This window comes from Pectinophora gossypiella, chromosome 10, assembly GCF_024362695.1.
Source record: "Pectinophora gossypiella chromosome 10, ilPecGoss1.1, whole genome shotgun sequence".
NCBI classification, from domain to species: Eukaryota; Metazoa; Arthropoda; class Insecta; order Lepidoptera; family Gelechiidae; genus Pectinophora; species Pectinophora gossypiella.
Window position 1 is genome coordinate 158592 of NC_065413.1, and position 16634 is coordinate 175225.

Consider the following 16634-nt stretch of genomic DNA (forward strand, 5'->3'; position numbering starts at 1 on the left):
TATATTATTTTTTAAATGATTAAAAAAATAGACTTAGAAAATTAATAAGAAACATAATAATTCTCACCGGATCTCCCTTAGGTCCATCCAGTCCGATCGGCCCCTAAAAAAGATTAATCAAACGATAATTAACAACTGAATATAAACAGCCAATTGAAACAACAACCACACCATGACAGTTCGGGTCGTGATTCCTGCACGTTAAATATTGGTACTAGAATAAGCTACAAGACTTTTGTTTCATTTAAATCTGTACAGGAATCACGCAGGACGCGTGCAAATGTTAGATGAAGACAGGATGATAGTATGAGATGCAGGTTTTAAAGTTTAGTCCTAGAGGAATGTAACAGTAAGTAAACACTAAGAAGGAAGAGAGGGTAGTTGGAGAAATGAAATAGAAAGCAGAGCGGGAGCGGTTAGCGGAGCGGCGGGCGACTGGGACACTCCACAGACTAGTGCGTACAGTTAGAGTGAACACAACGACATCTACGGGACGTATAGGGTATGCGGCGACTACTGGCGGGCGTTAGTCTAACTAAACAGCAACGTTAGTCGGGGAACTACGGGGAGCACACACCGGCGCCCGACATGTGTGGACACACTACACTTGGAGATAATCACAAATAATAGTTGTTAAGCCGTTCATATTGTGTCAACATGGACAGATTACAGTGCATCTCCGAGGGTAGAGGTGTCGCGGCGCGTGCGGCCGTCGTGTCGCGCTTACCATAAACCCGCGCTCGCCCTTCTCGCCCTTGCTCCCCTGAAACGTCACAGCCGTACAGTCACCGCCAATTTTGTGGCCACGCACACAGGAGTGTGGCCACACAGTAAAATAGACCACAGACAGAAAGTATCTTTAATAGTGCCAAGTACATAATATATAATACTAATAGCTATTAAGGAAACGTTTTGAAACCAGTTTGACAGAATATAATAGTTTTTTGAAAATAAAGGTGGAAGTTTAAGTAAAAACAAAATAAATAAAATAGACTATGTACCGGAAATCCATTTTTGCCCGGCGCTCCCGTCAAGCCCTGCAAATAAAATTAACCAAAATATAAAGGGATCAAAGTAACAGGAGTGTGGGTGCTTGTGTACGTCACTTATGTGTTCGAGAATTACACGGGGCCACGAGACAGGCGGTAAGGCTGTTATAATTATGTTTATGTGCAATAAAGAAAATTTGATTCAATTTTAAAAATAAGGTAGAGTTTTATCCCAGCATTGTGATCTATCTGCCATGAACCGAGGTCCGCCGCGTGTCCCGCGGCCGTTCCATGCGCGCGCGCACTCTCACCGGAGGCCCCGGCTCGCCTGTCTCCCCCTTCTTCCCCTTCTTGCCGCGCTTGCCCGGCGGCCCTGGCGGACCTGCAACAATACACACACAGGTTAAGTCATAATACTCTTATTTATAATAAAAAAAAGTCTAATTGTCTTACATAATAATAAATTTAAAAATCTAACAAAAATCTGTGTCGACAAGACCTTGCAGCTACCCTCTTAATTACCTTGACAAAAAAAAAAATCAACCAATCAGCTGGTAAGCAGTATAAGATCGATGTCACTTGTGAGTTTAATGTAAATGGCGGGGCTGACGCGGCGGGTGAGCCCCGAGTGTCGGCCACGGGACGTGACAGAGAGCCCTCGTGTCTGATCGAGGGACACGCGGACACCACACCACAAGTGCACAAGACAAGTACTCAATCAGCATCACCAGATAACACCATAACATCTACACAGGGACGTAGGCCTTGATACACGTGGCTTTGCCCAGATATTGTAGGTATTAATATTATTATTAAACTCTTTAGGTATTGTGGGTTTTTTGATAAAGTATTAATACTTACAACGTAGATATGTTTTATTTCTTAAATGTTATAATTTATAGCTAAAACATAAGGTCATCATCAGCCCATTAACGTCCCCACTGCTGGGGCACGGGCCTTCCCTATGGATGGATAGGGAGATCGGGTCTTAAACCATCACGCGGGCCCAGTGCGGATTGATGGTTATTAACGACTGCTAATGCACCCGGGACCAACGGCTTACCGTGCCTTCCGAAGCACGGAACACGGAGTCAGGAGTAATCGTAGTATCGTGGATATCCGTGGTATCTGCCTACCCCAAAGAGAAATATGCGTGATCTTATGTTTGGATGATTCCGTGCTTCGGAGGGCACGTTAAGCCGTTGGTCCCGGCTATTAGCCGTAAAAACACCTCCACCAACCCGCAGTGGAGCAGCGTGGTGGAGTATGCTCCATACCCCTTCCGGTTGATTGAGGGGAGGCCTGTGCCCAGCAGTGGGACGTATATAGGCTGTTTATGTTTTATGTTATGTTTATGTTTATGTATGTATGAGTGTAAGACAGATAGGTAATAGGATGAAACCGTAGGATGAAACGTAATTTACCGTCCAGTTTCGTAGCTACATGCTACGCCATTCGCGGAGACTGCTACGGTATTCGTAGCAAGTGAATTGCTACAGCTGATAAGAAGTAGTATCGTAGAAAATTATATCCCAAAAAAATGTGGGTAGCGGGTAAGGTGAATGTCATTTGTACTTTGTCTTGATTAATGTCCAGAAAGTAATTGAAGCAGTACTTTCAACAAATCACCTGATTTGTCTAATTTAGAAAGTAATCAATGGAATTAGGGATATCGAGGGGCTGCGTCCGGGCGGGCTAACTAATGAGTCTAATAAACGAATTTGCAAATTAGAATTTTGAAAAATGTCAGCCGCGTGCCTGCTTTGGTGCGGGGGATGACGCGGGCAGCGGGGCGGGACGGGGGAAGCAGAGCAAATCCCATTTCATTTCATTAGTCAAAATTATATCGTTACCTCTCATGATTTTTAGAATCTTTGTATAGTAGAAAAAGCACATAAGCGCTATATTATAACTGTTTATATCTAAAATAACAGCTTGAATTATTTATGAGAAACTTTTGAATTGTACAGTTCAATGGACTTGTTATAAGCTGTATTGTTTATCTTAAGTTTATTAGCCACCTTGGTGTGTAGACGAAGATTTAAGTGTTCCATGAGCTCGGTGTCACCTGTTGGACTCCTCCATGTTTTTGAATTTCCTGCTACCTATCACAATCACGTCACAACGGGATATTTTCTATACAAAACAATACATAAGGAATGCATTGAACAGTCGCGGTATTGTGCGCGGACGCAGCGCGCGGCGAGCGATTGTGATCACAACACCACCGGCCCATTGTTGATCACACTGGTATTGCGTTCTGATGATGGGACGGAGGACAATGAATAATAGCGTATACAATTTTAAAAGCTTGATAGCTGTCTATTCCCAAGAAATCTGTTGTGTGTCCCCGCCCGCTGTCGCCGCCACACCACGACCACAACCCGTCCCCGCATGCTACGCTCTCATCTGCATACGTATTCACATGTCACACGTTTTTATGCGTATGGTATGCGAGCCTGCGAGAGCTCGTATCAAAGCCCGAAGATGACACAAACAAGTGACGTCACAAATCTCATGCAACAGCCCGTATATCACGACGTGACTTGCAGAAACATAATTTAAGTCACGCCTCATTGAATACGAATCTTTGTGTAATATATCATGTTAAGAAAACATATGAACTTAGATATTAAGGACTGATCTAGAGAAATAATGCAACGTTGTATGTTACCTCCTTGTAGTAAGTATTTCACACATCATTACTGCTACGTGGCATACTAGTTATAGGTATCCGATGGATAACGACGCCAGCGAGTCACAGTGACACACGCATCTTTATTGAATATTTTATGATCCGGTTTGGTTTTCAAAGGAATTTAAATCAAGTTGAAACACCAAATAAAAATAAATTGACGACAATCGTACCGTGAGTTAACGATATAAATAATCCGCGGCAAGGCGCTGCACGCATCTGCTACTAATTGCCCGCGACGATCATTACTCAACTAGATTTGAAACTTTCGGTCGACAAGTTGACTCTTCCGGGGTCGACGTCTAGTTAAAAATGAAATTGAAATTACCGTTAGGATACACGCGAGCAGGCCGCATCCGGCAATAAGTCAGCGATCACCTACCCGACCACCCGGTCGGTTTAGGAGATATGACCCATTTTGTATCTTTTTAAATTTTGTACCTTACTTCAGATATTATAATTTTGTCGCTATCTCTTTCTTAATAATTATTTTATTTTACTTCATCCCTAAAGAAGTGGCTGAAAAAATAAAAACAGTCATATCAAAGATAAAAAAAAGTTATTGGTAGTCAAAATGAGAATTCGACCAAAACTGATGTTAAAACTTCGCCGAAGAATAATAAACACATGAAGTGGTCATGGACCCTGAAAGTATTTTTAAAAACTGCTCCATTTTATAGCCTTTTTAACCTCATGTGTTTATTATTCTTCGGCGAAGTTTTAATAACAGTAACAATTTTGATCAAATTCTCACTTTGACTTCCAATAACTTTTTTATAGAGGTATATCAGTAACAATTACTTTTGTTTTCTTTTTCAATATTGTTTTTTGCTTATTGTAGGTTAACAGTAGGTTTTATTTATCGCGGAATACACATATCGGTACAGGTAATGGTTTGGGAGTTCTTTGCCAGACACGAGTGACTTGAGAGTGGCGTGTCGCGGCGACATAAGGGTCGCATCGCGTCGTCATAAACCTCCGTCGCGCAGATAACGCGCACAAATGAAAACATACACAAACGTCACCCCTGCTTATTATTCGGGAAATTCGGGGACACCGCAGTCGTCGCTTCCGTTATCGTTTCCTCTTCAATAAATAAAACTTGAAACAATATTAAGTAGTGTTGTCAAATCGTTATGCTATTTAAAAATCAATAAGCAACCCCATTCGGTTTAACGGGCTTGTGTCACGACACACTGATTGTCCTGTGTTGTGATACCGGGTGTATTGACGGGAGTCGTTGTGTGGTGGGTGATATGAGTGCAGGTGTCGCGGCACCCGCGGGTGTCGGCGGGGCAAGGGGGCCTACTACTGCCCGCCAGGATTCATTATGATTTTATGCTGCATAGTATATCACACTTCACTCCCCGATTATATTTATTTACTTATGTTAAATATTATTACAATTGATGTAGTTATCACGACTTTTATTTGTTTATTGAAACTTTTGTTAGGTATCCACTAAGCTGGCGGCATTCCTCGGCAATGTCCGCGAAATCCCGCAAAACTATACATTTCTAATTTTGTAATATTTTTTTTAAATCAAAACATTTACCTTCTCTTCCGTCAAGAAGTTCTCAATTAATTGGTTTACAAAGAATAGTGCACCCGCTCGCCGGCACGTCGCCCCCGCCGGACGCCCGCGGCCCTCGCGTCGAGTTATTGTTGGACCGCTCATTAGCTAAATCCATGAAAATCTTTTTTTTTTTTTTTTTTTTTTTTTTTTTTCATTTTTGTGCCCAAACATGCGATCGGTCGACTGACCATAAGCAGTTTTGATGGTTTGGTTTTATTAACTTGCAGGACAGGCCCCCTCATTAGAAGGCTGCCTTCATTAAGGTGCTACTGTATGCTATCCCATATGTGCGTCCTTTTGAGGCGTCTCATATAGTGGTTGTCACTTAAACTCCGGGCCAGTTTGTTTTGGTGATGAGTAATTCGATCTCTGTATAGCCTTGTAGTTGTGGCAATTTCTTGCTTAACTGTCCTCATTCCAAGGTACTCGTGTAGTTCGTCCATGCGAGTGAACCAAGGTGCTTGCGCTATTGATTTGAGCACTCCGTTTTGGAAGCGTTGTAGTATTTCCATATTTGATGTTTTTGCAGCACCCCACAACTGAATGCCGTAAGTCCATACTGGTTTCAGTACCGCTTTGTACACCAGTATTTTATTTTCGACGGAGAGCCGTGATCTTCTGCCCAGGAGCCACTTCAATGTCCTAAATCGGTGGTTACATTCATCACGTTTCTTTTGGATATGTGTTTTCCAAGTTTGCTTCCGGTCTAGATGAAAGCCGAGATATTTTACTGTTGTATTGTGTGGCATGGTCTCTTGGCCAAGTTTCACGGGTGGGCAGTCTTCTTTCCTCAAGGTAAAAGTTATGTGGTTGGACTTTGTTGCGCTAGCCTTGATACGCCAGGCTTTCATCCAGGTGTGGACCTTGTCTAGATGTATCTGCAGATTACTTGAAGCAGTCGCAGCGTTAATGTCCGATGACAGGATAGCAGTATCATCCGCGAATGTAGCCGTCATCACACTGTCTGACTCAGGTACGTCAGCCGTGAATACGAGGTATAACAATGGTCCGAGCACTGATCCCTGGGGGACTCCAGCCTTGATGTCATAGAAGTCTGAAACTGCGTCGTTGATTTTAACATAGAAAATGCGGCTCTCTAGGTAGGATTCTAAGAGAAGGTACATATTATGTGGTAGCGTTTTTTTGAGCTTGTACTTTAGGCCATCGTGCCAGACCTTGTCAAAGGCCTGTTGCACGTCGAGGAACACTCCTGAACAGTATTTCTTGTGTTCGAGGGATTTTCTAACGTGCTCACACACTCTATGCACCTGCTCAATAGTTGAGTGATGCCTCCGAAACCCGAATTGATGTTCTGGAATGAGCGACCCTTCCATGAGACATTCATTCAGTCGTGTTGCCAAGATTCTCTCAAACACCTTCGACAGAACCGGAAGAAGACTTATGGGTCGATATGAGGACGTCAGATGTGGCGGCTTTCCAGGTTTTGGAATCATTGTTATCTGCGAGACTTTCCAAATACTTGGATAATATGCAGACCTTAATATGGCGTTAAACAGAGAAACGATCAAGACCAGCGCCTTTCTTGGTAAGTTTCTTAGCACTTCCGCTGTTATTAGGTCAAACCCGGGGGCTTTTTTGAGTTCAAGGTCATGTATTGTCCGACGGAGCTCTGCAGGCGTACAGCATCGTACAGGAGGACTAAGCTGGAGATCGCTTTTTAGAAATGATGTCACCTCTCGATCCGTATCTCTATCACCAAGATCTTCGTTGGTCGTAAAAACACCACTTAAAAACAATCCAAACGCTTCCGCCCTTTCTTGGTCTGTTTTTGCCCACGTGCCATTTACATTTCTGAGTGGATGCTGAGCTGATTGAGGTTTTTCACGACATTTTACGGTTTTCCATAGCGAATATTCGTTTTTGGTGGGAGCAGCGGGTGTTAGGTTTTGCAAATGTACTTCCAGCGTTTCATTCTCGGTATCAATCAAAAGTTTTTTAAGCTCTGCCGCAGCTCTATTAAAGTCCTTTTTATCAGCTGGGTGTCGACTGCAATGCCAAACTCTCCGTAAGCGCCGTTTTTCCAAGATTTTCTCCCTGACGACATTTGGTATGTATTGGTTGAACGGTGCCTTTGATGTTACTCGGGGTATTGGAGTACACAGCCATGCAGCTTCCTGAATGTTCTTTGTTATGTACTCGGCAGCACTATCGATGTCTTCATTCGTTTTCATACTTAGTCTGAGATCTAGGTTTTCATTTAGGTGTTGGTAGAACGCACCCCAGTCTGTGTGCTTATTGTATAAGTAAGCAGGAATTGTTCGATGTATCAAGGTAAAACTCAAGGTTGCGATTTGTGGTACATGGTCTGATGAAGAATCCAGGCAGCTTTCAATGGCGAGAAAGTGAGATTGAACCCCTTTGTAGACGAAGAAGTCTAACAGATCCGGGATTTTGGTTGAGTCTGTTGGATAATGAGTAGCTTGTCCGGTCGACAGAATGTCGAATTGTTGTTGGCGTATGCTCTTGTATAACTGACGTCCCCTGGTGTTTGTAAGACGCGAGCCCCACATAGTGTGTTTAGCATTCCAGTCACCTCCTGCTATTACTCTATTGCCGAGTGTTTGAAAGAAACTATTAAAATCGTCTTCAATTGTTTCAGGATATCTTTTCTGTTTTGGAGAACAATACACAGATGATATTGTAATAGAACTCTGTTTATCGTATATCAATATAGATGTCGCTTGTATTTTAGGAGTTCGGTACTCTGGTAGTGTATGGTGTTTCACATTTTGTTTGATGATTACTGCTGTGCCTGCATGTGCTGTGTTATCTGGATGATAAGTGGCATAGGTGTTATAACCATCGAGACGGAATGATACCTTAGCCGTAAGATGTGCCTCGGTAACCAGTAAGACATCTATATTGTGCATTTTTATAAATGCCTCCACTTCATGTTTCTTCCCAAGAAGGCCGTTAATGTTCCATGTAGCTATTTTAACTGCCATTTTAGTGGACCAATTTATTGACAATTGTTGTCAGGAGACCCATGAGGGTTCCCATTTGGTCAATGAGACGATCTAACTTTTCAGATTGTTTGGCTAAGATTAGTTCTAGGTTAGTTCCTGCTGTAATTTGAGCATATGTGATTTCAGGGTTTGCTGACGTCATACTTTTTTCATGTTGTATTTCTTTGTGGGGTAGGTCAGTTTTGGTGAAAGCATTCATCTCTTGCGTTTTGTTTTGTGATGTTACAGTACTCTGTGTAATTCTTGAATGGAATTTCCTCTTCTGTATTTCTTGGAATACTTTGCAGCCTTTGTAATTTGCAGCATGATCGCCTAGACATAGTGCACATTTAGCCGGCTGTTTTCTATCTTTTTTTGGGCAGTCGATTGTATTATGGTTTTCTGCGCACTTCACACATCTGTAGGGGCGCATACAGTAGTTTTTGGTGTGACCATATTGTTGGCAGCGTTTACACTGGGGAATTGTTTTCTTACGCTTGGGGTCTTCAATCGATATAGAAGTATGATAAATGTATCTCAGATTTTTTACTATCTCATTGTTAGGCCCGGGAGCAAGGTTCACAAACCAGGTTGAGAGAGGTGTCTTTTCGGAACCATGTCTAGCGTTTATTATTTCGCCAATTACAGTGTTTCCCGTATTTTCAATGGCCTCCTTTATAGCATCAGTTGGTGTAGAGTGGTGTAAGTTTTTAATTACAATCCTGTAGGGTCTGTCACTTTTAGGAATGAATGTATGGCCTATTAGTTGTTTTTCACGAACCACTTCCATAAGCTTTTTGTAGGCACTGGTATTAACAGTTGTAACACGTAATTGATTTTTCGTTACAATCTTGAATGAGTATTGGGATTGATCTAAGACATTTTCGATGACCTCCTTGAGTTTGGAGATGTTCTTTATTCCATACAGTACTATAGGTGGTGGTTTGTAAATTTTCGGAGCAATAGTTTCCGATTTTTCTGATATTTCATCTACGTTTAGTTGCGAAAAACGATTTTGAGTATTAAAACGATCAGTTGGCGGCGGTGTGGGGCTTGAGCGCATCCTTTTCCTTTGTCTGAGCACTGGTATTGTCTGCCAGTCATTTTCACCATCATCTATTTGATTATGCGGGTCTAGGTTTATTTTTCTATATGTTGGCAGTGGGAATTTATTCTTAGGTGTTAAATTTCCACTAGTGGCTTTTTCTTTGTCGGAATCCTGGCCAGCCACTTCCGACATTTTTTTTTTTTGTAGGTTTTGGGAGTTTAATAGTTTCCTATAATGGCAACACTGATACAGATGTCAGTTGTCATTATGACAGATGAAAGTAAAAGAGATAGTCGAACGATTGGAAGATAAAATAAAATGAATGAGGGTAGATTTTGATTTTGACGCCGTTAGATTGTCACTCGCGGTATTCAATGCACTCCTCCATGAAAATCTACTTGTTAAATCCATTTTTTTTAAATGACGTTAATGCAAGCGGCAAATTGTTAATTTAAATGAAAATTCTTACAAAAGTGTCTTGTCACGGAGTCAGTATCAAAAAACCATAGAAAGTCCCTGTCAGCGCACGTGGCGCGGAGACGCGACGCGACAAAACCTGCGGCCAAGTGTACCGCGACCGACGGCATCTATAAGCAAATGCCAACAGGCGATTATCGGCTCTATATGGACGGTATAAGTTGCAGATCAGCGTGACGGCAGTTTGTTGTCGAGCAGCAGACCAGTTTTTGCCGCGGAGCAGCTGTGGACACTACTCCTAACTTCTGATTTACGGAGCATCAAGCTAAATATTTCCTTTTCCTCGAACGTATTTACTCGGCTTGCTGTAACATTTTAAAAGCTTTTTCATTAGCTATACATATATCTATGCAAGCCAACGAATAAGAAACTTGACAGTAAAAGATGCATCGGCAGGAGGAACTAACTCGACAGAATGAGAGATTCACAACTGCTAACATTGTTTGCCAACTCGGGGCCCGCTGATTGGTCATGTTCGATCGTCGGCGACGTTCAATGCACTTTTGTATCGGAGTCCCGCTGCGTCGTATTTCTAGATTTTCAGTGAAGGTTCACAAATCTTATGATTTGAAAATGATTTTGTAAGAGCTTCAACAGCAGCTAGTGCAGGCTGTGTCGCACGACGGTTGTTGCAGCCTCGGTGTTGTCAACTCTCGCTCTAAAGTACTAGATTAGACGTCTCTAATACAGTTACGCAAGTACCTCCACTTCCCAACTCTTGTACTGGACTGCGATATTTATTAACGTGCTCTGGTTTATTTGGAATAAACAGAATCAAGCTTCAGGTAAACTTCATGCAGCCACCGTTTAGCAAATTACTTCTGATCACGCAATTCAGGGATGTGATGCTTAGTATAAGTCGAGTAGTCTTTCTTTTAAACTTTCCCTAAAAACTTGACGCGCGTTACGAGTCTGGAATATGGAATGTGTTAAGCGTCCCCTCGCCAATCGGCGGGGGCAGGACGCGGAAAAACACGCGACAAACGAAATTATCTCAGGAGGGGGGGCTTGGCTGCCGGTGTTTATTTGCAATCAGCGCGACGACATAGCGCGCGGCGCGCGCAGCCGCGTGTGCCGCATCCAAGCACGTTATTATCATCACAATTAGTGTCATCATATTTATAAATATTTTGTTCCACCAAATCTCCCTGATAATCGATTGTCGAGAATGCCACCGTCGTCAATATAGTGATTACAACTAAACTTTTGTTTGGTATTCCTTCCGTAGCGGTCGATACAATTTCCTATGGTACGTATTCGGTATTTTTATACTTATCATTAGTACAAGACATTCGCACTGTACAGCCGAGCAGCGCGCGTATTCTAAAGCCACGAACACCCCACCCCGACGTACGCAGGCGCGAGTGCGGCGCAATGCAATTTATTATCCGCGGGAACCACTCATGTGATTTCCTCAACCCTCAATATGAGTAATTCCTGAGAAAATATTGCACTTACCATATTTTAGCGATGAAAATTCAATTTTTATATCGTTGCTTTATTATGATGTACTTACATGGCAAATTGCATTAGTTAGTTTTCAATAAGCTCTATAATGTACCTCTGTGCTGTAGCTCTTCAGGAGCGTGTCTGTCGGTCGTGACCTGTGGATTGGGCAGGTTTATTGAAAGCATAGAGATGTGGGTCACGTCCGCGAGCGGGCGGCCGAGGCGGGGGGTGGGGGGTGGCGGGGGTGCAATTAATGGCACATTAAAGTGATATCGCGGTTAGTATTCCAGCAGCGCGGCGCGGGCGCCACATTCCGCGCGCTTCTTCACAACCATAGTAGTCGCCGCAGACGCCGCGACTACGCTGCTGAATGTTCATAAACTGCGCTCAAGATGCTATTACTTAATTTGAATAACACAAAAGATAAACCCATTTAAGATTAAAGTTGTTCGCAGCAGTGGCGCCGGCGGGGGAGCGGCGCGATTGGGAAACTTTACGAATAACCGCGTCTTGTCTATTAGCTCGCTCGTCCCACCCTGCACTGCTGAGCTCTAACACTACCTACATAAAGTGCAAAATGAAAAAACTCTGAAGGTGTGGAAATCCCCACAAAGTTGAACTTGGAGGTAATTTCAAAAATTTTGCAACAAACTTGTATCTGGTGTTATTGCTGAACGAACTTCTTATTGTTCATATTCTCCCATACTTTCTAACTCGAAACAAACCGAATAAAGTTTATTTATGGGGCTAAACCTCGTTACCAATTTCAGATGAGAATATTTTGTTTTATTTTTTTAATATTCTTCTTTGGGTGAATATTTTTTTACGATGGTCCAGTGCTCCTGGCAGAGGCGTGGGAGGTTCTGTTTTGTTTAGGGATCCCTGACGTATAAACAGCGCAGCCTCCGGAACAGCCGTTATGAAGTGATATGAAAGGATTTTATTTGGTGCGCCGCCGTGGATCCCGACATAAATCTCCCGCGGAGCAGTTTCATTATGTTGATTGTGTTGTGGAGACGTACACACACTCACACATTGTTTATACGTGAATAATACAAAGGTTTACATGAATATTGAAAAATCTATAATCATTATTATTTTATTTATTTTATTTATCTTTAACTATATATTTATCTTATTAAAAAGATACAAGATATAAGGTTTACATTGACATTCATATGAGTTTATTTATTTATTTATTTATTTATTTATTTATTAGGTTTGCCAACAGACAAAAACACTTTTACATGTAACTTAACCTATTTACAAATACTGGACTAGTGCTCGTCCAATTATAGGCAAACACAACATGCTACTTTATTAACGCTACAAAGGACGACAATCTACATAAAATAAAGAAACAACAGAGAAATAAATCTTTACTTCAGAATATTTTAGAAACTCCTATAATTTAATTTAGCGATGGTGGATCACTCGATACACAATTCGTATATCGATGACACCACACCACAAAGGTTGTTCAACAACACTCGTATTACTATGCTAATTCGAGCGCCCTCTAACTTCTCAGTTTTCCCAAACAGATTGTTTCTGACGAAAATTCAATTGAAATTTATTTGAGCGTGGCAGTGCGTCGCAATGAAAGGACTTACAGTATCGGTAAACATTAGCATAAAGTATTCCTTAAAAATTGCATTCCTGGAGACTTCGACTGCGGTCTTGATGCCCCCCGCGTCCCCGCCTGACTCAGTGATTATGTGCAATTTCGTCAACGGGTTCTGCCGCTGCGACGTGACATTTGTCGAGCACGCCCGCCCCGCGCCGGCCGCAGCGCTGGAATGTGTGGAACGCGGCGTGAGGACCATGCCCGCTGGTATAATGCGGCGCGCACTAATGACACCTGGAGCCGCCAATGCAGCGCAGGCGGTGGATGTTCCCGCCACGTGACGCACAGTTAGCATATCGCCTGAATATTCGTGAGCTGGATCTGCATATTCCCTCGGCGGCAGTCACGAGCGTTTTGTCGCGCGAACTGATCCGCGCTCATCTCCATACATTAGCATTTCTTCGAGTGCCGCAAGACCCCTCTTAGGGACGGCGTGGATAATTGTGCCGACGTTATTGTAGCTACACCCCTTATTTATAGCGTGATGACGCCGCGGAGAGCAGCAAACAACGGCGCACCGCGCGGGGAGCGATCCCACAACTTGCCGCAACTCGAGACACTTAACTCTCTGCTTCCCTGCTTCATTTAAACCCCAAACAAATCTCTTTGAAATGAACAGCCTCGGGCCAGTGGGCCATTTTATAAGCGATAAGAATGTCTTAATCTTCTCGTTTAGCGTGCACTGTCATATTGCACCTACGTGCTCAACAGCAAGAGACGATGTTGGGAGGTCGGTGTCTGATCCCAGGTACGTCGGCACGCAGTAGCCCCCACACCACCGTCCACGCCGCCAGCCACGCTCACTAGTTTGCTCCACCGATGATGGTCATCACCCGCCGCCGGCGTGCGCTTGTGTTGGGCGGGCGGAGATGCGGACAAAAAGTAATTTTCCCTTTACTGAACAGCAAATTAAAAACAAATATAACAAGGTTGTTTCAAAACCTCGCCGGCAACTGTTTTCCTTAACCTCATTGTGCGAAGGATTATTATTCTTTTGAGGTAATTAGGTCTCGGAAAAAGCGGCTCTTCAAAGGAAATCATTTCGTCTGGTACACGCCGAAATAAACAAGCTTATTATTGGGTTACTTAAATAAGATAATTAAATGGGATATTTGAGATATTCCTACGAAGTAGATAATGCTTGTTGTGAATAATAATGACGGCAAACAAACCGCAGTGATTTGATTCGTTACGATATTTTTCAATAAAGGCAGGAAAAATATTTACTAAATATGAAATTAGATACACTGGGGATCATCATTGTGGCATCTTATGCGATGTAAAATTAAACGCCACCGCAATATATTCTCAGCAGTATGTTATTGCAGACACTAAAATAACATCTAGTTAGCAGAAGACATCAATTGTGCTACAAAACAACCGAGTGCCGGTCTGAAGCACATCGCGTCGTGTCTGTATGACGAGTTGGCTGGCGCGGCGCGTGCGCACATTCATATTAAATCAACGAGCTCTGTCATCTGCGCTGGCAATAATAACATTATATGACGCTCACTGCAATTTATTGTCTCGACAGTTTTTTTATGTAGCTTTTTGTAATTTTTATGATTAAAATATTTGTGATCATAGTGACTAAGCTCATATTTTTTTTATTTGTGACACGAATTTTGAGGAAGAAACCATATCTCTGGTAGAGGCCCGCGCGGGCCGCACACCGTCCTGCCTCACTAATTGGCCGCCGCAGCCATTTGTCACAACCACCAAGGCGTAAATTTTAATCGCCGCACATGCGGCAGTTTAAAAACTCCGAATACACTGCCGCTGCCGCTTTAAAAGAGTTTATAAATTTCAGGAAGTCGCGCAGAGAAGCAGTGCATCCGCAATGGCACTAGTTGGGAGGATTTATCGCCAACATATTGCGGAGGGGAATATGCAGAGTAGGAGCCAAGTGTCCGGATATAAGATCAACAATAAGACGGTCCCGAGCTAGCGGGCAACGAGACAATGCAAACTTAACATTTAATTGCAGCAACAAAGAAAGCTAACGACTGGAGGACGCCTGCCCGTCCGCCCCGCTCCGCCCGCCGACGTAAATTCATTCTGCAGTTTTATTAGTGCAACATTAGTAATGAATCTGTATTGCGACGTTGACTCATTTGACTTATTTGAATACTGTATGAGTTTACACTTGAGAGTGCAAGTCGACGACAGAAGCAATAAACATTCTGGGCTGGCGCTTGATCGGGAATCAAGTTAAATTGGGAGAGAAGAGAGTGTGGTTGGAGACGCGGCGTGACAGCGCTGAGCATTACATACGACAACATACGACACCGATGTAATTGGATGTCGTTCTGCCCTGCGTAATGAACAAGAAAGCTTAAAAGGGTTTCAAGTTATGTATGTAAGTACGGGCAGTGCTTACGGCTGCGGCGCCGCGGGGAGTCCCGACCACTTGCTAAACCTTGATGCCATCAACACGAGACTATACGAACTGTAAGACGTTCTTATTTAAATAAAACATACATACATACATAAACTCACGCCCGTAATCCCTAATGGGGTGGGCAGAGCCACAAGTAATCAAAGACAACTTGCAGCCACTGTTGATACGAATTCCAAAGATGGATATGATGAACCTTATGGTGATAAGGGATCAGCCTATCGCCCATAACATAAAACAAAAATAAAACAGTAACAAGAAATTGCAAATTTGGCTGTCTTCCACGGGATGTTGATGTAAAGGACTTGAAAAGAAAATTAGGAATGTGAAGGAGCAGGCAACAGTGTGGGTCGGGCGGGCAGTATATTAAATTCCTCGCGGACAACAATTTGCTCATTAGAGGGGGACAGTCGGTACCTACATCTCATACTTGTGTATAGTTTCAGACACGAAATGCCGTTTGGAACACATTGTCCTGCGGGAAAAAGCGCATTTGGGGGAAAATATCATTAGACCTCTAAGAAAAAGATAAGATTGATGGATGATCAGAGCAGATAAAGAAAACGGGCGTTTATATAGATTGTTGAGATTCTCTTGTAATCATCATAAGTGTATCTAGTTATTTTGTGAACGCAAAAGGTAAAAGCGGTTGTGCGACGTATCTGAACATGATTAGGGAAGCAATATATTACGTATGGCATGCGGGTGTGGTGTGGCTTAGTATTTGTAATGCGTGTCATGTGAGGCCGCGGTCGTGGTCGCGAGGCGGGCGGCGGCGTGGCGTCGACGGCGGCTGCTTCCGCGCCTCTCGCCGCGGATTAACTGCCTCCATTGAAACAATGGCACCAGCTCCACCAGCGCGCGTATGCTCGCTATAAACATGAGTTACGAGGCGTCGATGCTCGCTGCAACCGATACAATTAAACCCCTTTGTTGTGGCATTAACTGCGTGTACGGCTGGCGGGATCCCGTCGCAGTACGTTATCTGTGCGATATCGCAGATCCAATTAAGCGGCGCGTCGCAGTTTAAAATAAAATAGGACGCCGTTCAAAAAAGCCGGCGATGCGTTTAATACCGCGCGAATTAAGGTGTAGATAATTGAGACACAGACTCCGGGAGACACGATACGTTTATTCAAGAGAACGTAGTGTAAAGAACATCTTAGAGCTAGTTACTTATGTTTATATACTGACCTAATGCAATAATAAATTGCTTACATCTAAAATCTTAAACTAGGTTATTGCAACAATATACAATTTCTTAATCTAGTTCTTACATGTAAAGTTGACATCAGCATTCTTATGGAATGCTGATGATGCGGAAGTAGATTCCTTAACTTCTCCATCCCTATTACAGATTTTTTCGGAACCTATGTTAGGTTTATGGAAAAATCTATGCCTATACATTT

General features: G+C 42.9%; 1 protein-coding gene across 12 annotated transcripts in view; it reads right to left on the reverse strand.

Annotated features, from left to right (window-relative positions):
• The window catches only part of LOC126370025 (collagen alpha chain CG42342), a 238784-nt gene that overhangs the window by 22593 nt on the left and 199557 nt on the right, over window positions 1–16634 (reverse strand). For 9 of the 12 annotated variants that reach the window (XM_050014645.1, XM_050014649.1, XM_050014646.1 and 6 more), the window contains 4 exons: window positions 1301–1371; window positions 1002–1037; window positions 728–763; window positions 68–103 (listed from right to left, as the gene is read on the reverse strand). In XM_050014645.1, the coding sequence (XP_049870602.1) occupies window positions 68–103; window positions 728–763; window positions 1002–1037; window positions 1301–1371 (179 nt within the window). The remainder of the gene's footprint in view (window positions 1–67; window positions 104–727; window positions 764–1001; window positions 1038–1300; window positions 1372–16634) is intronic. The other 3 variants (XM_050014647.1, XM_050014640.1, XM_050014644.1) reach the window with 1 other exon arrangement.